Here is a 24,046-nt window from a genome sequence, read left to right as displayed (position 1 = left end):
TCATACATTTGTATGCTGTCTTAAATGGAAACAGACTGAAAGTGTTACTCACATAATATATTTCGAACAAATAACAAAAAAACAAAATAGGTTTTCATGTTTACTTTATAAATGCTTAGTATAACAAAATAAATATAGTTCTAGACATAATACATGTATAAATAATATACAGGTGTGTACATTCTGAGTTTGGCTAATCGGGATCAACTGCCTTTTAATGGTAAAGACATGGTATATTGGTAGGATGGTATATTAACCATTATCTTTTGACTGGTTGGTAAACAGCAATATGTATCATCTGCCAAATGACATCCATCACTGTGTATCAGCCGTTTAGAGTCCTGCTGTTGTAACATCATGTCACATACTTCTCAGTGAGATTTACAACACGTTTAACAATATTCCAGCAATATCACTGTCTGGTACACCAGAAATGGGCTTCACATATTGTACCTGTGTGGGGAATCCCGGGTCTTTTGCCTGACAAGCAAACACTTTAACCACTAGGGTATCTCACCATCCCCCAGACAATTGGGTATCTCACAACTCCATGCCACCAAGATACAGGTACTATCCATGACTATGGTGTAAATAGTCATTTCCTCACATAGATTTTCTCACTGACATCTAACACTGTTGTCTGATGATACAAGCAGTGTGGCAAGACCTTACCAACTTGTGCAGCACTTTGTGGGACAGAATTTCATTCAGCTGGTGACAGCTGAGTTAAGAGTTAAGATTATCATGGCACTGATCCTGCTGTGAAACATGGCTGGCTGAGAGTATATGTTGCTTGCACCCGTTAAACAGGATATCACAGATTTAAGTCTGGTGTTCCTCAGAACACCATATCACGAGACCCTGAGCTAATGTCATGACTTGTCTGTGGATGTCACGAGTGAACGGAGCTGACAGGTAACATGACACCCTGTTTCTGTAAGAGACGCAGAACATCCAGTATTGAGTCCAGCTCTGCCCGAAACTTCTCGATCTCTTTGTTTTTTAGTTCTACAACCTTTTTCCATTTTTCTCCTTCCTGGTCAAGCTCAAGGGAGGCAACCCTTTGTGTGTTGGCTATGATCTGTTTCAGCTCAGACTCTCGTTGCTCATGGCGATTTTCCATCTGAATAATCTTCTCCTGCAGGGACTCAAAGTGACGCATCTCCTGTAACAGATAAAACATCATATTTTAGAAACATCAACAGTGAGGGATAAGTCAATGTGAGTTTTACCACTTTAGTGTGTCAGATGCGCTTTACTCCATGTTGAACAGTATCTATCATGTTGTGTCGAACTGTCCGCTTTATATGGAAGGAAACCCCAAGCAATGGCCATTTACCACTTTTGTCAAACCCACAGACACAGGAATGATGCTGACAAATCTATGAACAGAAACCTGGCATTTGGACTTAAAACCGTAAACATAACTCAGCGAAGTGAAATGCACAGTTACAGCTGACTGGACTGCCCTGCCTCTTAATGTTTTGTGAAACTCACAAGGGTATGGTGCTGACAAACCCAGAAACCTCATCTAGTCAAATCTGAGATGATGGTGGACCAAGAACCAGCCAGAGGTGTCATCTCTGATCTGCCTTACTAATATCCTCTGACACTCCATGACTTACAGGTGAGTGACTCTTCTTGGCCTCTTGAAGCAGATCCTGAAGCTTCTCAATCTGATTCTGCTTGGAAGCTTCTCTTATCTTCAGGATGGACATCTGCTCTGCATCAACCTCTGACTTGGCCAGCTGCTGCTGTAGGTGCTGGATCATCACCTACGACAGAAAAGAGATTCAGGCAGTGTTCTTGGACAACTGGAGAGACAACTGTGACATGCCCTGGGAGATGCTGATAAACATATCGGGGGTGCAACAGTGTTGTACACTTCTGATTTAGTTCAAGCATAACACTGAAACCAGTTAAGTGTTTAAAGGGTCGTTCAGTTTATCAGGCAGAATGTTATCTATAACTGTGCTCAGTGGGTTGAGTGTTTGTGATGGTAGCACTAGTTTATGATTGTTAAGATTGTAAGGTGAGGTGTCTTTTGTACACGTTGTGATATGTGTCACATATTAAATGAACGGCATACCTCCTGACTGTCACATTTGCTTTGTAGCTGAGCCAGTTTGGAGGAGGAGTGCTGAAACACCTGGTCACTAAGGACTCTCTGCATTTCTTGCTGGTGGGACAGCCGCAGACTGTCAATCTGTAACAAAGGAGACAGTTCTTCATTGAAAACATGGAACTGTGTTACTTGGGCTCATATAGACCTGCCTGTGACCCAAGTTAACTAATACTACCACTAACACCATATCATAACATGACTGGCAATATCAAACTTGAAACGAAAATATCGTTTGCAAAATGCACTACTGCTACTATCATATCAGACCTTAAATCAAAGGATGTTTAACAAAATATACAAAACATCAATATCACAGAATGCTTGATCATCTTCACAAACCGATTCCATTGGGCATAAAGGAGAAAACAGTTTCAAATTGTGTGAATAAATAACTGAAAACAAGAGGAGGTGACATCTGGTGTTTATAAGGAGTAACAGCATGACCTTTCCCAACTGGTCGCACCCCAAAGGCCATGCTACTTCTGACATCGGACATGAAGACATGCTCACCTGGTCTTGGTAGTCCTCTCTGTGTTTACGTGCCACTGCCTCAGTCTCTGCTAGAGACTTACGGAGGTCCACTCTCTGCTGGTCTAGCTCCAGCTGAAGCCTCTCCACCTAACACAGGAGATAGCAAAGACTTGGACGTGAATACATATTTCGCATAGGTGAGCAATATTCAGGGAATCCTGGACATACATGAAAGACTAACAGATGTTCAAACACTCTGCTGCTCTGCAATGGAACTCTCTTCCCTTTTACCTCAAACGACCGTGTTAAATCTGGCCTAAAGCCCTATCTGTTCCTTGATTTGCTGACAACTGTTCACATTTTTAGTTGCATGTGTTTACAGTATGCCTGAGTTCAGTGCCATATAACTTGACTTATTATTATCTTGAATGTTAGGCAACAACTGTTTGCAACACCATTCTTACTGTAGTTCTCAGATCCTGGTTTTCATGTAGGACTTGAGTGATGTCTGAGTCTGCAAATGTCTGGGGTTCGTAGCTCCGTTCCACAGATGGTGGGAAGCTGTCAAACTCAGGAGGGCTCAACTTCTTCCTGGGACCCTTGCCCTTAGTTTTGGACTTCTTTGTGGTATCTGTGTACAAGCCAATCATCAGCCTTGTAAATACAATACTTCATACTGCAAATGCTATTGGTTTCCTAACCTCATAAAACTTCAAATGTCATTTGATCATATTGAGACAATGGGTCTTTCAACTCTTAAGATTATTACTGTTGCTCTACTCAGGTGTCATCATCAACTTATTCTAAGTTAGCCTTGCTCACCACCATTCTTTTCCTTGCGGAGTTTCTCCAGGGAAGTGTGGAGGACATGGAGGTCATGCTTCTTCTCATCCAGTTCCTGTTGCAGCAGCGCCACCTGCTGGTTGAGTTCAGATTCTGGGGGTCGAGAGGTGTCATTCTTCATCAGGTCTAAATATGGATAAAGCAATGGCAAAATTCACAATCTGAGATGTAGAACATGCATCTTCATTAACCCAAGAAATATCCTTTCCTACTTGTATTTACAAATAACCATTAATTCTGTTGGGCTGTACATCTGAAGCTTTCAGTGTAATTAAGTGGATGGTGTGATTCCATGCGACAGTGTGTCAGGCTGTGTGTAAAATCAATTCACTGGGTGCTGTTCACAACACCGCTTTTCAGGGTATGTGAGGCTCTGACAGACATTATAAGTGTGTGATATTTAAGAACTACACTGCCTGATGTGACCTGTAAGATTGAAAGTACTGCTCTGAGTGTAATATTGTGTGTGTGTGTATGTGCGCGTGCGTGTGCGTGTGTGCGTGTATGTGTGAGAGAGAGAGAGAAAGAGAGTGAGATGTATGCTCTGTGATGCCATGTGTATGGCTGATGTTGTGTAAGACCATGTTATTCTGTAGGAGTCCATATGTAAGAGGGTTCATTGCTGTGTGAGTGTGTGTAAGGCTGTGTGCATTGCTTTGTGTGTGTAATGCTCTGTGAGTACATATATAAGACTGTGTGACTGTCTGCTCTGTGTGTAATGCTCTGTGAGTACATATATAAGACTGTGTGACTGTCTGCTCTGTGAGTACATATATAAGACTGTGTGAGAGTGTTCTGCTCCATGTCTCATTCTCTGCATGTAAACTGCATTGTCTGGGTCTGTAATGTTCATTGAGGCTGTGGAAGTACTGGTACAAACTGTGCTGGTTCTTGTTGATCTTGGTCAGCTCCCCAGTGAGTCGATCCACTTGTGCCTGCAGCTCGGCTACCTGTTTTGTGTACCGCTGTCGCACCTCCTTCAGTTCCAACTCCATCGCAGTAGCATGGGTGATGGGAAGATCGCCATTTGTCCCGTCCACTCGCTGATAGATGGACAGCTGCTTCTCCAGGTCAGACACACGTGACTCGAACTTGTACTGCAACACAGAGCCTGGCACATGATCTCCATGGAGACAGACAAATGATCTCACTGCATGAAACGTGCTAGCAGTCTTTCAGTATTCTGTATTCCAACCACCTGTGTGTCCACTGGCACTAAGCAATACTTGAGCTTTATGATGGTGTCCACTACACCATGTACTCTGAACCAGGCAATCTAGAAAGAATCTAGGGAATACTAAATGATGCCCCGTGTAATGCCTTACTTACGAAATAAGTGAATGATTTGGTATGTGATGAGTGACAGACATGTAGATACCAATAACATTCACTAGTATTATATTATCATATTGGGATTGTGATGTCATAAGTGCAAACCACTTTGATGTCATTTGTACAGCATCACATCATGTTATTACAGAATGTGTAATAACAGTGTAAAATCATTAAGCAGTGACATCTTCTACGGAGAGTGATACACTGAGGAATGATGTATTACGCTGCAGAACAATGACAAGCATAGGTTGACCTTGTGACCTATTCTTCACCATCAGTCTCAAGATAATGCACATGATCTGATCTGTAAAGGAACTAAACATCTGTTGGAGAGTACGGTATGACATGCTGACATGATGTATGCACGTCATCGTATCCAGATTTGATCACGACGTCAGTCACTGTACTGTGTGGTCTAGAGTCTCCTTTCACGAGGCAACATTTACTAAGGTTAACCTTAACTCCCATTCTTTAACCCTGCACTAAAGTTACCTTAGACATAGGTAACCCTAGTGCAGCGTTAAAGAATGGGCGTTAAGGTTAATGTTGGTAAAAACTGCTTTGCGAAAGGAGCCCCTGATTCACATATTAGCAGACCCCTTTTATACAATCAACATATCTTCTGAGTGCAGCCTCAGCATAAGCAAAATCACAAACAAAAGAAAACAGAGCAACCGACACTAGCATCTTGATGTCACATCTCCTTCCCCCTCCATCGCTCCATAGTAAATCATCAACACATTCACACATAGTCACACCACCAAAGTTTAAGATTCAGTATTTAATTCTCATGTCTGTTTCTTAATGTAAACGGTCCTCTATATGAAAAGAATACTGCCAGTTACCAATGCACCACAATGTTAAACAACAACCGAACACTACCTTGATGTTGTTGTACTTCTGCTCCATGGCCCGCAGCATGGTGTTGGAGGCTTCGTCCTTGCTGGCCAGCTCCTCCTCCAGCTTCTTGATACGGTTCTCCAGCACTGTGACACTCGCTGACTTTACAGGGGGGTTCTGTTCCTCACCTGCACTAACAGCTGCTGCCATCATGAGGGCGGGGAGGGAGTTGGGGTGGCGGCGACGGATGATCTGTTCCATCTCCTTCACCTGCATCAACATCAACAGAGACATCTAATTACTGCTGAAAACTCTGAATAATCCAGCTGAAAAAACAATCAGTGACAAACAATCGGGACCCACAAAACACATTTGGTACGACAAAGATACATCAATACAATACAGCAAAATATCATCACAAAGCAGGGCACAAAGTAACCAGTTCATACTGATTCGTCTGAATGACAAAGGCTTAGTGTTTTTCAATCTCAGGATAATATGACAAATCTGTCTGTATTCATGGATTCAGTTACGACCAAGTTATTATGATAGAACCTGTTACAACTACTCCATCAGAGATTTAAAAATCGATGCAGTTTTCCTGTGCTACCCAGTAATGAAGAAATAAACTGAAATATACCTGTCTCTGGAGGTCCTGAATCTTCTTGGCATCAGAGGCTCGCTCTCTAGCTCTCAGCTTGTTCTCCTCTAACTTGCGCCCAGTCTACAAACAAAACAAGGCTATCACACACATAGATACATTGAATAGATTTCCAATTAGCATTCCTCACTCAGTAACCAGTCTGTTTCCCACAAACCAAATTCATTCCCACCAGACAATGTCTTCACTCAGAATGCATCTGTCCCTTTCTCCCTGCCCCGACTGTCTCATCATCCTCACAGTCCTCTCCAGACTGTCCTCACCATCCTAATAATGCTCTACAGACTGTCCTCACCACCCTAAAAATCTCTACAGACTGCCCTCACTATCCTCACAGTCCTCTACAGACTGTCCTAACCATCCTAACAACCCTCTACAGACTCTCTGCTGTGGCATCACCTACAATCCATCCACTGTCCATCTCTCATCTCACTTTTTCAATTTTTTGTCTATCCTCAACATTCAATTTGTCCCTTTCAGTCAATACTCCGTCCATACCTCCCATTCCATTCCTTAGAATCTGTAAGCTCTTCATTCTCTCCAACTCCTCTATGAATCTCTCCAATATGTCCTCATCTACACTCTGTTCTTTAGGACATAACCTTGATCCCATCCCATAATCCCCTATAATCTGTCCTCTATTATCTTCCCTATTATCATCACTCACCTCTGTTGTGAGGCCATCCAGTCTCAGTTTCAGCTGCCTGATCTCTTCGTCTTTCTTCTTCATGCTTACTGCCCCCTTGTCCAGCAGTTCCTGGTTCTCTGCATACCACTTCAACTTCCTCTTAAATTGAGTCACTTCCTCCTCATGCTCGGCCTTCAGTTCCTACACAATAGAGGTCACCTTGCAGCCCATGAACTCGCACACAACATTCTGCATTCCAAATGGCAAGATCTCTGGGATGCTCCCAATCCCAAACTAACCCTAGCTCTTCTGGTATGACCTTCCTCAGAAATACACTGACTGAGATCCACCATTGCTTCAACAGGCGCATTTGCTGAAAGCCTCAACCCCTGAACCATTACTAATCTGCTCCCAGTATCATGCTATTCTGGCAACACCTTTCTCACATGCCCCTTCCAAGTCCTCTAAACCTCAACTAAGCTGTGTTGACCATAAGAGGGTCCTTCAACCCTGTCCTTCCGGTTTTGCTGAGATCCTTCCAAGCCAATCTCACCCCGAATGATTTTTGAATCATCTTCCTCAAAAGATTTCCTTCTAACCCATCTCACCATGGCCAGCTCCAGGAAAATACTTTCTCACAATACCCTTACCTGTCTCACCCTGGCTAATTCTCATATTTCTCCAAAGACACTCACTGGTTTCATCCCAACACATCTCAGTTCCAAGAACATCTTTCTACCAAGACCCACTAAGGGAGCCTCCATCAGCCTACTCACCCTTGCCTGTTCTGGTGTGATCTTCTTTGCAGCGTCAAGGTCACGACTGAGATCTTCCCGTTCCCGCACAAGCTGGTGAATGTGGTGATCAAGCTCCTGCTTGGTTTGCTGTAATACCTTTATCTCCCGCTGCTGTATCTCACTCTGCCTCTGATCACAGACACAACAGTATTGTGATAAGGGAGATAACTTATTCAGGAAAAAGTTATTCTACTGGTAAACACATATAAGATGATCCACGACCTGACAAATGACCCCAATTTGCATACTTGGGAATGCCCCACAGAACGATCCACTTGAAACAAGAGGGAGACAGGTTGTCTGATAAATATCAATATGTTCATTTTCCCCATGCGTTTCACGCATGAATTGTTATAGCACACTCGATTTGGGAACAGGTACAATCCCAACGAATTGAATCAACACAATATACTGAGCAAATATGTTTAGGACCACCGATCCATTTCACGAAGCAAATGACATTTTCCTGGGTTTTTTTTTTAACAAAATTGTTGAATATCTAAAATGCTTGTCAATGCCCCAATCATCTATTAGTCTTTGTCTTAACTAAAGGTTAGCGTGGAATATCAGTATCTTATGCTTGAAATTGCAGTCTTATCATTCGAAGGAATATGCGGTGTTGATTTTATGTCACGGTTAGCATGTACTGCATGTGCATAATCGTCAAGCTACCTGTAGCAGCCAAGTGTACTCGCCCAATTCGTTGTACCGCTTCTCTTGTCACAAATGCGTGCGCAGGATCATCTAATATGTGTCTAGCAGTATGTTTATCGCTAATCAGACATCAGTCTGTTGTAAGTACAAAGGACATTCATTTAAGATGTCACCTGACTCACTTGCGATGGACTTAGTGTAAGTACTGTATTGTCATGTGTGGCAGCTATGTGTTGTTGCAATGTATGAAACCATTGGAAAGTTTTGTTGTTAAACTTAGCAAAAGCCATTCAAATGATGTGTATCAGTCATATTAATGGATGCCCATGAACGAAAAACATTTACATGAAGAAGCAAGTTCTACTTTATAAACACAAACTTATGTATCAGTACTTCAGGATACTCTGGGTCATGGTACAGCTAACACATCATCTGACATGACTGATTTCATTAACATATAAAACAGAATACTCTCATTGAATTTCACCTTAGCCTCTGTCAGCTCAGCCTGTAGCTGGACAAGCTTGTTCGCCTCGAGCTTGGCATCTGCATTGCCAGCAGCTATCTGCTGCTGTGCTGCAAGACTTGTAATGATTCCTTTGTTCCTCAATGCAAGGTCCTTCTGCTCAAGCTGGGATCTATGGCAGAGATTACAGGGTTTCATTCACACAAACAGCATGAATCACACCAATTCATGACACAGTGCATGCACTACAGGTGTCAACAATACACTGGGATCTACAGACTTTTGGGGCTCTATGACTCATAGTTCATGTTAGGATTGACAGGATTTGTTGAATGTCTCTTCAGAACAGAAAGATATTTTGGGCTCTATGAACACATAGATCACACTTAACTTGGATCTTAAGACTTTGTTTGACATTCCTGCCACATAAACCACACAGAACTTTGATCAACAGATGTCCCTTCAAACCTACTTTAGATTGGTAACCTCTGTGATAAGTCTCTGATTCTCTGTGAACATTTTCTCTTCTGCTGAGCGTGTGTTGGCACGGAGAGCCTTCATTTCGCCATACAGTCGCTGATTTTCTGTCTGGAAGCCTGCTATCAGAGATTCCTGATCCTTGATCTCATGCTCCAACATTGTCAGCTGCTCCCTCGTAACAGCATCACCACTCAATACTTCACCCAGCTTCTTCCTGGCAGTGCTCTCCCCATCACCTTCGTTCAGCTGGGGAAACAGGTATGTATTCATAGTCTCATTACCATGTGACAGTCACAAAAATACAAGACTGAATTAGGTAATGACAGTGTTGTACTAAGGGATTTTAATAATGAAATAGGAGGCTTCAATGCTGAACCTGCGGTGTCAATGCTGAGCTAGGAGATGTGTAACTATGAGGGTTTCAATGCTGAACATGGAGGTTTTACTGAGCTGTTGTCTTAAATATTGAACACTGGGTGTGTCAGTATTGAACAAGGGGTACTACACTAAATCTAGGAGTGTCAATGCTGAATGAGGCTAAATGAAAGCTCAACTTAACCAAGGAATGTTAATGATGATATAGGTTTTCTCAATGTGGAACTAGCCATTGTAATACTGAGCTTGGGAGTGTGAGTGGTGAACTAGTTCATAACTAAACCAACGACTGTCAGTGCTGAAACATGTTATGTCAAAGCTAAACTAGGTTTAATCCAAGTTGAATCAGGATGTCGTGTCACCTTGGCAGCCAGGACAAAGTTTTCCTGCTTCAGTTTGAACATCTCCTGCTCGTGTTCCACCTTGATCTGGTCCATCTCCTCTTGATGCTGCTGCTGCAGTGTCCGCATCTCATCTGGATAACAACACAGGGTATATACAGGGTACACATCAAGAAGGAGGAAACTATCACCCGGATAACAGGGAGGACAACATGACAGAGGAGATATCACCTGGATAATAACAAACTGATATATCACCTGGATAACAGAGAGGACAACATATCACATCAAGGAGAAAACTATCAACTGAATAACAGGGAGGCGAAATGACACAGGTAATGTCACCTGGATAACAACAGGCTGATATATCACCTGGATAACACAGGACAACATGAAACAGGAATTGTCACCTGGATAACAACAAACTGATATATCACTTGGATAACACAGGACAATATAACACATAAAGGGGGAAACTATCAACTAGAGGGAAATATTTTATACATAATGTGAAGAAGAATATTCCCTGAACATGAAACTACAGTCATCCCTCACCCTAACACAGGTCTTGGGGTCCATGGATGACCCCCGTGTTACTAGACATCCGCGTTATAGTACCTATTACATAATGTGGAACAAAGGCCAAGTAAAATCATATTTTCCAAGGACATAACAAACTGCTATTTCGTGTATTGTGCTCAGTCAAAACTACATCGTATCGTTGAAGGTGAAAATAAACAAACTTTGAAAATGAAAACATATACATGTACAGGAAACTTGCAATAAAAAGTCAGTAGACATGACAATTCAATTGCTGTTCCTGTTATGCTACCTGCTATTCAACTAAGTGCTATCGTGGTAGGCATGAAAAACGGACCCTCGCGAATGTGGTAAGCAGAAGTTGTACGCATATGGAATGGGGCAATGCCATTTTCTCACAGTGTCTCCATTGTTTCCATCAACAGTTTTAATCAAACTTGTAAATATATGTCTTTAGTTTTAATGAATAAAAATGGGATTGAATTTAATCAAATAATGGATGACTGCGTTTAATTGCGTGGTGTGTTGTACCGACATTGTAAGTACTGGTCGTAACTCTTGTCTTTGATAAGTTACTACTACGATGTTGGTATGATTATTTTTGAGAAAACCCTGCATGGTTCAAGCATCTGAAACACAATAGATATGTACGATAATTACTGTCAGTTGCCATCTGCACTGATTTTCACTAGTTTATGTTATTTACAGCGGATTTGTTGATTTTCAATTTCATGAAGGGGTGTGATCGCAGTTCAAGTTTTTTACGGTAGCCGTGGTTTAACCGAAACAGCTGTATCGTAAAGTGCGTTATTGCGAGGGATATGAATAATGTTAACTATTACTATTACCCTGTGTGTGAGTGTGTGTGAGTGTGTGTGAGTGTGTGTGTGTGTGTGTGTGTCTATGTCTCTGTGTGTGTGTCTGTGTGAGAGTGTCTGAGAGTGTGTGTGTGAGAGTGTGTGAGTGTGTGTGTCTGTGTGTGTGTGTCTCTGTGTGTGTGTGTGTGTGTGTGTGTGTGTGTGTGTGTGTGTGTGTGTGTGTGTGTGTGTGTGTGTGTGTGTGTCTGTCTGTCTGTCTGTCTGTCTGTCTGTCTGTCTGTCTGTCTGTGTATACAATCTGGATAACATGGAAGGATATTTAACCCAAATATCATGATGAGCATCTGGATAATATGGAGGCTTAATCACTTGGAAAACATCAAGGGATAACTAACCAGGAAGATATTCAAGGATATTTTGCTAGAACAAGGAGGGATGTATAACTTTGATAACAAGGAGCAACTGTTGACCGTTCACTAACGATCAATAGGACAGCAGTTTCGACCACACTTCGGAAGTAAAGGAAGATCATGAATAACGTACAAGTCGGGACAAGGAAAAATACAGGTAATTATAACATATTGATTCAAGTGGGTAAGAAGGGAACTTGACTTACCCTGGAGCTGTGCCAGTTTCTTCCTCTCCTCATCCAGCTCCTGTTGCAGCTCGCGTTCCACACTGGATGGCTTCTCTACCCGCAGACTGGCTGACACTGACGGCTCCTCTGACGAGTACTTAACCTGACAACAGATCATACCTGTATGTTGATGTGTGTATGTGTGTATGTCCAGAACAGCCAGGACTGTATCGAGTGTAACTCAGACCCTGTGATTATCACAACCAATAACAATATCTTGAACTCTCAGCTAATGGAACAACATGCAAGCTTCCAAATACTCTATTCCAGCCTGCATGGAGCAATAACTACCCATGTACAGTACTGGTGAAGCCTTAACTTTGTATTAATACAAACACAGACCAGCAGCTCCCTATTATATTAGTGGATGCCTAGCTTTCTTGTCACAACAAAAGCAGAGCATTAGTGAAGTCTTTGCCACAGTTGGCCCTGCTTGAATTAGATTGGATTGGATTAGAGAAGGGTGGAGAGAAGTGGAACGCTGGTTTCAAAATACAGGACTGCAAACCAACCTCTGGTACTCCTTTCCCTGTAAAATGGTCTCGTATGTAACTTGCAAAGGACTCCACAGACTGCAGCAGACGTGTCTCGGGCACTTTCCCTTGGAGATTGTGGCGGGCAGTCCTTGGAGATTGGGTGCCTGTCAGTACCAAGAAACACAGTCCAGCTCGTTTCAAGGAAAGTCACAGAACCAAACCAACCTACTTTTTAGTCAGCATAATGTACTGGGGACCTATTCAGTCCAATTTAATGATAAGAATGCTCTCTGTGTCAGGATCTCAGAACACCTTGTCATAACATCAACAAATCAAATTGATACAAGCTTTTGTTCTTGAGCAAATAAAATGTCAGCTTCCTTAGCTGTTTCAATTTCATGTAACTGATTCACACTCTGTCCATGTACAAGTAACAAACATGATATCCCTTATTGTTCCTATCTCCAAGAAACAGTTGCACTAAAACAGCAACAGAGATCCAAACATGCACAGAGTGACCCTGCCTTACTTAATTTACTCAGTAAACTTATTCAGGTGGTTAAAATATCATGGATATATACTTTCCCTAAGAATGTTCAATAAACATACTTTGAAATATTGTGTGTAACGATGTTTTCATTTTGGTAAGAGCCAGTCAGACCCACAAAGATGCTTGACACGGCACCATTACCTGCAACTTTGTGTCTGCTGACATCTGCTGGGGACCAGGTCTTGATGCCGGGTCTTGTTGGTTTGCCAGGTGACCTCGACGGCGAGCGTGAAGGTGAACGACTGGTGGAGCGCTTTCCATAGCCTGAACTCTGGATGTGGGAAAATCTGGATCGAGACTTCTTACCTGCAACAAATCACAGAAGCTGACAATCTTAACACCATGATTACGTGTCGAATATCATCTTACAAACAGTAATTCAACCACACCTTTCCCTCTTTATACAAATGTCCCTGCAACATAATTTCAAATCTTTGTGAAATGTTCAATAGTCTAATTTGTTTTGACTTCCATTTGAGGACATCTTTTATGATTCATATCAGAATGACACTTCACTGGCCCAATCATATCGTAGCTTGCAAGATAAGGAAAGTAATGTGTTTTCTCACCATGCAACCTTGTAAAGGTTCAAACAGCATATTCTGAATTACTTAATGACTGACCAGAAAGTGAGGGAATAATTTGAATGAGCTTCCCATATTGTATTCATATGGGGAATCAAACCCAGGTCTTTGGTGTGATGGGCAAACACTTTAACCACTAGGCTTCTCCACCGCCCCATTTACCAGAGAGACATTCAGACTGCACATGACAGTAACTATAGCTACGTAACTGACCTTTAATCTCAGTTGTCCTGGAACTGATGTCACCACTGGCGCCATCTGTCTTCTCCTTCACAGACTGTCAAGAGACATAACATGTAGTGTTAAACAGAAACGTATGTATCATTGAAAAATTGCATTTTGCCATATGTCACTCAGTCCGAAAAAGTGTTTTAAGACTAGACCAAGGGATCATTGTAAATGTTATTTCACTATCCCTGGTGTAGGTAGATTATCTTGCTGGAAAGGTACAAAACTGTCTCTGCTTACACTTTTTGTCAGTTTTTTCAGCTGCAATTTGCAGCAAACTTGAAGCATTGGGAATATAATTAGAGCCCTAGTAGTCAGTGGTGCTTACACTTACTGGGTTTGATCTGGCCCTTACAGTTTAGCAGTCTTGGACAAGCAGACTAATATAAGTTTTAATGGTTGCCATTGGTGATCAAGATAATTGGATTAGTTAACACATCTAGAGACAGCTAACCACAAGTTTAACCAACATCATAACATATAGTGAGTGATTAACACACTGCAAGCACTACCACGTCAGTCCCTACTCCTACTGTCTGTGTACATGTACACAGTAGTTAAGCCTGTGGGTTGAACCACTAGGCCTGAACTAAAACCTGAAGACTCAGTTCCATGAAAAACACACTTAAAATAATCTTAAAGTTTAGACAACATTCTGCTGAACTACTCTTGGAAAAACAATCTCATGTTAGAGTTTGCCACTTTTAGAAATATTGCAGCAATATCACAACATGGGACACGAGAAATGGGCTTCACTCACTGTAGCCATATGGAGCACCGAACCTCGGTCTTCAGTACTATGAAGGAACGTGTTGACCACTAGGCTACCCATCCACCCTCTCATGTCAGAACATTAAAATGTCATACAGAAAGAAGTATCAGAACAAGATTCATCTCACTTTACATACTGTGCTTGTCTTTTTCAGGTCTACACACCTTTGATCAAATGCAGCTAGCCCACAGCTCATTTCTGACCTAGTGACTAATGACGACAACTTGATTCGGGGAGACACTCAGTAGTCTTACCAAATATTCACTAGTCTCGAGCTAACGGACAAGTGGTTGTGTGTAACCCTGTTCACTTCCTCATTCCCTGTTTTGTAAGACTGGGAAACCACCTTCATGTTTGCACTCTGATGTGGCAACAAGTTATATAGGTGTAATATGTGTTACATTTGGCATTATAATAAAGATTCTGGTAAAGTAAAGTACAGATTCTAGTACTTCTGTAGGGTTGAGTCCCCTCTGGGATTCAAATTCACACCCTCAGAGTGAGGCACCTTGTCGCCAGCACACAAAGTAACCTAACTTGCTGTCACCACAACTTCCACTCAGGGGGTGTGCGTTTGAATCCTGAATGGGACTCAACCCAACAAAAGCACTAGAATCTGTACTCCACTGAGAAAGTGTAATCCCAAATATAACATATGGTACATCTGACCACTTTCTAAATGGCACTGTATAATCACACATCATATAGGTGATGTGTCTTAGATCATAACGTCATGTTAACCAGCTATGATCTGATAAACAACATTTATCCATTACACGCATTAGTTGTGTTAGATAGCAACTGCTGACATTAGCAAACAATATACAGCAAACCTGTTTTGTTACAACACACGTGAGGATTCAGTGAGGCATGACAGGGGAACAATACAAAATCTCAGTACAGGACAAAAAACTTAATTCCTTAAGCTCCGAGACATACCAGATACTGAGTGAGTGAGTGAGTGACTTTGGCTTTACATAACTTTTAGCGATATTTCATCAATATCACAGCGGGGACACCAGAAATGGGCATCACACATGGTACCTATGTGGGGAAATGAACCCAGGTCTTTGGTGTGATTACAAACGCTTAACCACTAGGCTACATTCCCGTCCCCTACTTTTTATGGATTTGGATTTGCTTACGTCTATGATATATTGGACAGTATTACCCTTAACATAAATTTATCAAATTCTCCTTGGTTAATATCCAAAGCATACGAAACCATGCAGGCGGATTTACCAGATCGTACAAACCTGTAATGATAGACACACTATACAGGTTATAAGAATGACCTTGACCTTAGATGGAATGTGGCTGTCAAATAGCTTTCGCTTAGAAATTTTCAGTTTGGTGTATACAATTATGAGTATAAACATAGTAATAAAATTGTTGCAACAAGTTCTTATTTGTTTGAGTCAATAAATACATCCCAAAAATAAAATGTTTCAGTATTTCACTTGTTGTTCAACAAAACCTCAAAAATGACCATTTTTTATCTTAAACTAAGCAATCCCAAGTTATCTCCCATTATGACCATTGAGGAAATATGATGAAACATTCTGCATCTCATTCTGCTGAAGGGGGTTGCTCTTTAAAGATATGGTTACTTAAAAGATGTTTAGGGTAATAAGTTTGTCACATAGTGTTTCGAAAGGGTGTACGGAAGAGTAAAATCCTTGTAAATTCTGTATCTCCTGAGGAACAGCACCCATTCAAAACACTGTGTAACTATTAGTATACATGGGTTTAAAGGTAATATAGTGGATAGCATATATACTACATGTGTTTGTTCTACAGGTCATAGGCTGGAAGGCACTATCTACTCTATCTGGCACACATGCTATATACTGGATACTAAACATGGTCTATAGTTTCTACATGACATGTAGTACAATAGTCTGGAAAGTGTATACTGCATGGTGTGAGAGGGCAACTTGAGTGAGTGAGTTTAGTTTAGTTCACTCAGCGATACTGCAGTTACATGGCAGCGGTAAATAATAGAGTCTAGACCATACAACCCAGTGATCAATAATCTGAGCACTGATCAGTGCCTCTGGGAACCTTTGACACGTATCAGCCAAGTCAGGGAGCCTGACCACCTGATCCGGTTAGTCGCCTCTTATGACAAGCTTGGGTTACTGAAGCTCATTTCTAACCTAGACCTTCACAGGTCCCTGCAATAAAGACATGGAGTAACCAACACATACTGAGACCATACAAATCCTGACTTCTTAATCTTTTCCTTGCAATATGATGGAGGGATCCAGATGTGGATACATTTTTGTAATCTCATGGCATCCATGGTGATTTCATCCACAGAGAGATGCTTAACAGGGGAAAAACTTTATTACTCTATTTAGAACTTCAAATTCAAGTGATGTTAAGTACTGCACAGTTCCTTACAATTACATCATGGCATTTGAACTAACCACATCCAAACATCACAATAGCAATATAAAACCCACACCATTATGATTTGCATATTCCTTGAATGAAACCATATGTGTAACAACACACTTACTAATCTTGCACATTCCATTCCAGAAAATCATGGTAAACAATATGTTGCCAATACTGCACGTCATACATGAAAAGAATGTTCAACTACACATTCTTACTAATCTTGCCCATTCCACAAACAAAAATGTTAAATCCACACCTAATTTTGCACATTCCATGAATGAACACATCATGAAACAACACATTCTTACTAATCATCTGCATTCTACGCATGAAAGCAATGTTAAAGAGTCATCACTTGGCAATCTTGCACATTCCACCGCAAAAAGAATGTCAAGCAACACATGCTGCTATTCTTGCATATTCCACGATGAAAATAATGTTAAATGTTAAACAATCCACACTTGGTAATCTTGCACATTCCACAATAAAAAGAATGTCACACAACACACATGTCTTATCTTGCACATTCCATAATGAAAATAATGTTAGACATCACATGTTTGCAAATCTGAAACTTTCATGAATGAAGGTGATGTTAACAACACTGGTTGGTCATGCACACATGGTATGTAGACATGATGGGGACAGTGTTGTGAAACCCATGCATTGCACACAGACATGAAGCTTCTGGCGACACATGCAGTACTTACATACAGGTGGTGGATACTTCGGCCTCTCGGTCCCTTCAATATTCACAGGGTTTATACAATAAACAAACAGATAAATGATGTAACAGAATATTGTAAACAAATAAGTGTTAACAAAAAGAGTCATTTACAAGTTCCCCCATGTTAAGCTGGTTGATGAATAGAAAGACACTCACAACAGCAGTGACAGGCTGATACACCTCTGTGTCATCAGTATGGGAGTGGTCGAAGCCTCCTTGTCTTGTATCCTCCTCCGTATTCTGTCGACGTGATAGACCTGAGAGAACAAGATTAATGCTGATATGAAGCAAGAACAAACTACAACTGCAGACACCATACATAGTTAGGCTGATACAGAAGAAGCCAAACACTTGCCTCATCCATATCTACTCAATCCCACTTTTCAAATGTGACTGTTGGCAAGTCAAACATCCATCCCTCTTTCCTTTCTACTTAGTCTCACCTTTCCCCAGGCTGTTGGAACTGCCAGAGCTATGACTACGGTAGTCACTCATAAGTCAAACATCCATCCCTCTTTCATTTCTTCTTAGTCTCACCTTTCCCCAGGCTGTTGGGACTTCCAGAGCTATGACTACGGTAGCCACTCATAAGTCAAACATCCATCACTCTTTCCTTTCTACTTAGTCTCACCTTTCCCCGAACTGTTGGAACTTCCAGAGCTATGACTACGGTAGTTACTCATAAGTCAAACATCCATCCCTCTTTCATTTCTACTTAGTCTCACCTTTCCCCAGACTGTTGGAACCGCCAGAGCTATGACTACTATAGTCACTCTTAAGTCAAACATCCATCCCTCTTTCCTTTCTTCTTAGTCTCACCTTTCCCCAGACTGTTGGAACTGCCAGTGCTATGACTACTACAGTCACTCTTAAGTCAAACATCCATCCCTCTTTCCTTTCTTCTTAGTCTCACCTTTCCCCAGACTGTTGGAACTGCCAGTGCTATGACTACGGTAGCCCCTCATAAGTCAAACATCCATCACTCTTTCCTTTCTACTTAGTCTCACCTTTCCCCGAACTGTTGGAACTGCCAGAGCTATGACTACGGTAGTCACTCATAAGTCAAACATTCATCCCTCTTTCATTTCTACTTAGTCTCACCTTTCCCCGAACTGTTGGAACTTCCAGAGCTATGACTATGGTAGTTACTCATAAGTCAAACATCCATCCCTCTTTCATTTCTACTTAGTCTCACCTTTCCCCAGACTGTTGGAACCGCCAGAGCTATGACTACTATAGTCACTCTTAAGTCAAACATCCATCCCTCTTTCCTTTCTTCTTAGTCTCACCTTTCCCCAGACTGTTGGAACTGCCAGAGCTATGACTACGGTAGCCCCTCATAAGTCAAACATCCATCCCTCTTTCCTTTCTTCTTAGTCTCACCTTTCCCTTGACTGTTGGGACTTTCAGAGCTATGACTACGGTAGTCACTCATAAGTCGAACATCATCGTCTCTGTCCTCCTTCTCCTTTACTCGTTTCTCCAGCTCACCCATCTCCCGAAATATATCATCCACTGTTCGGTCTGCAACCATTGATCAACAATCTTATTATCCCTACATGCTAAGCAGGACAGTAGACATACAACCTCAGCAGTTACCACTAAAACCGCTTTCACCAATCCTGTCTACAAAGGTGTCATCAAGAATAGATGTACACTCAAGCCTACCTCACTATCTGGTACATCTGATCCACTATCTGGTACATCTGATCAACTACCTGGTACATCTGATCCACTATCTGATACATCTGTGCTCTAATGTACCTTAGAAATTTAATCTTGGTACCTTTCAAGTCTTTACATGTATCATAGGATTATTCTGATTACTGAATTGACTGATGCAGTTGGGTAGTCCTGTGGTTAAAGCATTTGCTTGTCATGCCAAAGACACAGGTTTGATTAGAAACAGGTACAATGTGTGAAGCCCATTTCTTGTTGGCCCTGCTGTGATATTGCTGGAGTATTGTTAAAAGAAGCATAAAACTCAACTCAACTCACTCACTCACTCACTCACTCACTCACTCACTCACTCACTCACTCACTCACTCACTCACTCACTCACTCACTCACTCACTCACTCACTCACTAAGGACTCCATGACTTACATTCCTTACTTCAAATGCACCATAGTCTAGTTTTTAGCCCTACATTCCAATATGATCCAGTACCTGATTTCTCCTCTCTCTGCTGCCTTGCTGCAGCCTGGTCTGGCAGGTTTCCGGCATGAGAGTCATGTTCCATGATTCCAGAGTGAGAGCCTTGTCCCTGGAGGCCGGTAATCGGGTCATCTTGTTTGATGGTGGGAGACATTCCTACCTCTCGCAAGGCTTCCTGAAGGGCCTCCATCTCTCTGCTGGTGTTGGTGCCCATTATACCTAGACATACAAAAGATATGTTTCATTCCCTTTACATGTCAGTGCTATCAGGGGTTAAAAAATCACATCACTCGACGCCCAGGACAAGTCAGTTTTCATTTTAGGCAATCAAATCATGGTATCTTACATGTCTAGATGTAGATTAGATAGATAATTTCCATTTACTGTTTCAAACTGCACATATAGTTGGATTTCATTTCATATCTCCTCAAAATGTAGCGATTAAATTTCTCAATGATGATAAAGTAGTCATTCTTTGTTCCTACTGATCACCTTTTGGTAAATAGTCCAGTAAACATTAACATCAAATACCATGTTGATTTATTCTTTCATGATTACATCATCATGATTATGTCATAAAAATCAGGGCAAGTGAAAAATTAGTTAGAACAAGTTACTTTTCTGAAAGTCCTGTGACATGTGGCTACTAAAATAATGTTGGACCCCTGAGAGAATATTGGTTTCACTGAATTTTGAAGAGTTTTTTTTTTAAAAGGGAGATTTTGTGTCAGATCACTCAAGACAGCCCTAGTTCTCTTCCATTTTGTGTACAGTGGAAGCTGTCTAAACCGGCACTCAATGGGCGTGAAGAAATAATCCGGTTTAGACAGTGTACTTGACTGTTGAGCTGATGATAAATGTACAAACCACAGATGGGACTTTGACTGTATGCTGGTGTTGACAACTTGCCGGATTGGACAGATGCCCATTTTGAAAGCTTCCACTGTACTCTTTTTAAAGCATGCATGTCACGACATGTCATAAATCACAATTCAATCTCACTAAACACCACAGATCATGTAGACTGGAAATACATAACACCACGTCTCTTCAGTGTATCTAGACAACATATCAGTATGTACCAGTGCCTGTACGTGTCTTCAGTGTGTCAGGAAATGTCTGACCCAGGTTGTCATGGTTACCATCCTTGCTGCCATCAAATGGCACACTGGCCTTTGGGGAGGTGGTGGTGTTGAGGGTGGAGTCAAGGGAGTCGAGAAGCGAAACTGCACGAGAAGACAAGTTAGACAGGATGAGATCATGTAAAGCAATCAGAGCTGGTGAGTTGTGGACAGCTGTGCTATCTAACTATTATCATATTCACTGACTGCATTGTAAACACTTCCATGTTATGACCCTCCACTCAAAATTTCCCTCCATCCAACACATTAATGTACATGAGTTACTTTATAAAATGATTTTTCCAAAAGAATTATCCCATATCAATAAAATCCATGAATGTCAGTTGTTTCAATTTATACATCAGTTTGAATATGAAGCAATCAGCAACATACCTTTGGACAGCATACTGGGCTTTTGTTGTGACGAGTCCTGGAAGATTGGGAAAAACACAAATCTTATCTCTACAGGAATCACAATGGCTTAGAATCTGTCTCAACAAATGACAGCAATCTCAATAATCATGACAAAGTAATCTTTAGAATAAGTAAATTTGACTAATTGCAATCTAAAAACAAGGAGAAAAAACATTACTGTAACAGTAAGAATCATATCTATGTACCTCAGCAGTTATTCAAATTAACCTGTATCAACAAGCATGGAACTCATCTTGAAAAGTGTATCTATTTATCTTAACAAGCATTGCAATGTCTCCCAACAAGCAAGGCAATGTTTCCCATTAAGCATGGCAATGTCTCCCCCAAAAGCATGGCAATGTCTCCCAACAGGCATGGCAATGTCTCCAAACAGGCATGGCAATGTTTCCCAACAAGCATCTTAATGTCACCTAACAAGCATAATGTCTAAAAAACAAGCATGGCAATGTCTCCAAAGCAAGCATTGCAAAGTCTCCCAACAAGCATGACAATGTCTCATAACAAACATGGCAATGTCCCCAAACAAGCATTGTAATGTTTCCAAACAAGCATAGTAATGTCTCCCATTAGGCAAGGCAATGTCTTCCAACAAGCAGGACAATGTCTCCCATAAGGCAAGACAATGTCTGCCATAAAGCATTACAATGTCTCGTAATTTATCAAGCATGGCAATGTCTCCCAACAAGCATGGCGACGTCTCAAAACAAGCCTGACAATGATCCCAACAAGCATGGCAATGTCTTCAAACAATCATTATGATATCTCCCAACAAGTATGCCAATTTCTCATAGCAAGCATGACAATGTCTCCCAATGAGGCTGGTAATGTCTCCCAACAAGCATGGCAATGCCTCTCATTATGTCTGATTGAAGACTTACCCTCTCTGTTGGCCCTCCCTGGCTACCAGACACCTTAGAGTTATCATGCATTGCTGCTGTTCGAGAGTCGTCCAGTTCAACACCAGCCAGCTTCGGAGACAGTGTTGTTGCTGTCTGACTCAGCTCACGGTTCAGTTGTCCATAATCTATTGTACCATCAGCCTCCACCTCCTGCAAGAAATAATGCTCTTTCTGCATCATCTGAAGTTCACAACAACTTGTGATCACAATGTAGAACCTCTGCAAGTTCACAATCTCAATAAAGGCCATAACTCACCATATAGATAGACTGTATTTCAACACTCATCAATACAGGTAAATCACAACATTATACATTCTCTTATCTCATACATAAATGTTGTTTTCTGATTGGCCGAGCCACTCAGTGAACCCAGCTTACAAGTGAGTAACATTTTCTTCGTTTCCTGTTTGAAAGTGTTGGAACTTTGGTTAGTTCATGTTTGTAGTGTTTGGGATGCAGCCTATCCCTGGTACACCTTAAAATGGTCCAATACACACGCTTCAAACAGAACCAAATTTATCCAAACCTGTAGAGATTTTGAATTCTTTGAAGAAAGTCCTCCTTTGGGTACATATAAGCATTTTCATTTCCATTTCTATTGCCTCCTATTGCCAAGAGCAGGTAACTCTAGCTGTCAACCTAATACTTCACTTTTCATGCTGGACAAATCAGACAGAATGAGGGAAGGCGTGTGGTCGTACGCCAAAGAAGGCTTTCTTCAAAGAATTCACAACGTCCACAGGTTTGTATGATTCTTTTTCAGAAGAAGTCCACCTTGGGGTACATATAAGCATTAGAAAGACTCCTAAAGACTCGAAATCAAGCATGCTCAATCATTTGAACAGTTGATAATGATGGATGAACATGCTCGTCCGGCTCTAAATAGACACTGTACAGCAGCAGCAGCATAATGCTTGAACCATTAAGGTTAATAATCCAACCTAACTTGGTGACAATATCCATCACCGTCTGTGTGGATTCTCTGTTCAAGTGGGTGGTGAGACCTCTGAGCAGCCAGTCATCCAGGTACAGGCAACAAAAGTTGCTCCTGACCCTGGCGACCCGAGTTGGTATGAGCAGAAGTTTGGTGAACACCCTCAGCAGCATGGGGACTCGGTATGGGAGCACACTAAACTGACAACACTTCCTGTCGAACGAAAACCAGAGGTATTTTTGAAAGTCAGGGTGCAAAGGCATATGGATGTACATGTCATTGAGGTCTATGGACATAAACCAATCCCCTGCCTTCACAGATGAGGTCACTGAACACCTTGAATCTTGAAGCTGTCTGCATCTTGAACAACAGCACCTCAATCAAGTTGTTCAGACCCTTGAGATTTAGTATGGGTCTGAACCCTCCATCCTTCTTGGTAACCCAGTGTTCTGGCCCCAAAGAACCACCTCGATGGCAGCCCTGTCCAGTAAAGACTGGACCTTGGCTAGGAGTACATATGCCTTCCGAGAGTTCGACACCGGAATGCGAAAAAGGGGGAAGTGTCTTGCTTCCACTGTGGCATATGGCCATCCCTAAGTGTGGACAGGACCCATGGATTTGAGGTGACCGCTTCCCATTCCAAACAGACAGTCAGATGCTGACAGGAATGTCAGGTAAGAGACCTGGGAGTTGACAGTGTAGCGTCTGCCATTTCGGGATCACCATGGGCTCTGGAGGAAGATTTA

General features: G+C 41.6%; 1 protein-coding gene across 2 annotated transcripts in view; it reads right to left on the bottom strand.

Annotated features, from left to right (window-relative positions):
• Positions 1-87: 87 nt before the first annotated feature.
• Positions 88-24,046, bottom strand: part of LOC137286984 (centrosomal protein of 162 kDa-like) — a 41,270-nt gene continuing 17,311 nt past the window's right edge. The window contains exons 8-32 of one of the 2 annotated variants that reach the window (XM_067819053.1): positions 22,345-22,515; positions 21,425-21,461; positions 20,993-21,136; positions 19,923-20,129; positions 19,138-19,278; positions 17,911-18,011; positions 17,738-17,770; positions 13,835-13,898; positions 13,179-13,343; positions 12,524-12,651; positions 11,991-12,114; positions 10,038-10,150; positions 9,293-9,546; positions 8,842-8,992; positions 7,680-7,829; positions 6,943-7,104; positions 6,255-6,338; positions 5,657-5,884; positions 4,320-4,536; positions 3,419-3,565; positions 3,061-3,227; positions 2,636-2,743; positions 2,090-2,206; positions 1,626-1,775; positions 88-1,165 (exon numbers count right to left, since the gene is read on the bottom strand). In XM_067819053.1, the coding sequence (XP_067675154.1) occupies positions 893-1,165; positions 1,626-1,775; positions 2,090-2,206; positions 2,636-2,743; positions 3,061-3,227; positions 3,419-3,565; positions 4,320-4,536; positions 5,657-5,884; positions 6,255-6,338; positions 6,943-7,104; positions 7,680-7,829; positions 8,842-8,992; positions 9,293-9,546; positions 10,038-10,150; positions 11,991-12,114; positions 12,524-12,651; positions 13,179-13,343; positions 13,835-13,898; positions 17,738-17,770; positions 17,911-18,011; positions 19,138-19,278; positions 19,923-20,129; positions 20,993-21,136; positions 21,425-21,461; positions 22,345-22,515 (3,636 nt within the window). In that variant the 3' untranslated portion in view covers positions 88-892. The remainder of the gene's footprint in view (positions 1,166-1,625; positions 1,776-2,089; positions 2,207-2,635; positions 2,744-3,060; positions 3,228-3,418; positions 3,566-4,319; positions 4,537-5,656; positions 5,885-6,254; positions 6,339-6,942; positions 7,105-7,679; positions 7,830-8,841; positions 8,993-9,292; positions 9,547-10,037; positions 10,151-11,990; positions 12,115-12,523; positions 12,652-13,178; positions 13,344-13,834; positions 13,899-17,737; positions 17,771-17,910; positions 18,012-19,137; positions 19,279-19,922; positions 20,130-20,992; positions 21,137-21,424; positions 21,462-22,344; positions 22,516-24,046) is intronic. The other variant, XM_067819054.1, reaches the window with a different exon arrangement.

This window comes from Haliotis asinina, chromosome 6 (genome assembly GCF_037392515.1).
Source record: "Haliotis asinina isolate JCU_RB_2024 chromosome 6, JCU_Hal_asi_v2, whole genome shotgun sequence".
NCBI lineage: Eukaryota > Metazoa > Mollusca > Gastropoda > Lepetellida > Haliotidae > Haliotis > Haliotis asinina.
Note: the sequence above shows the minus strand (reverse complement) of the source record. Positions and strands in the feature narration are given on the sequence as shown.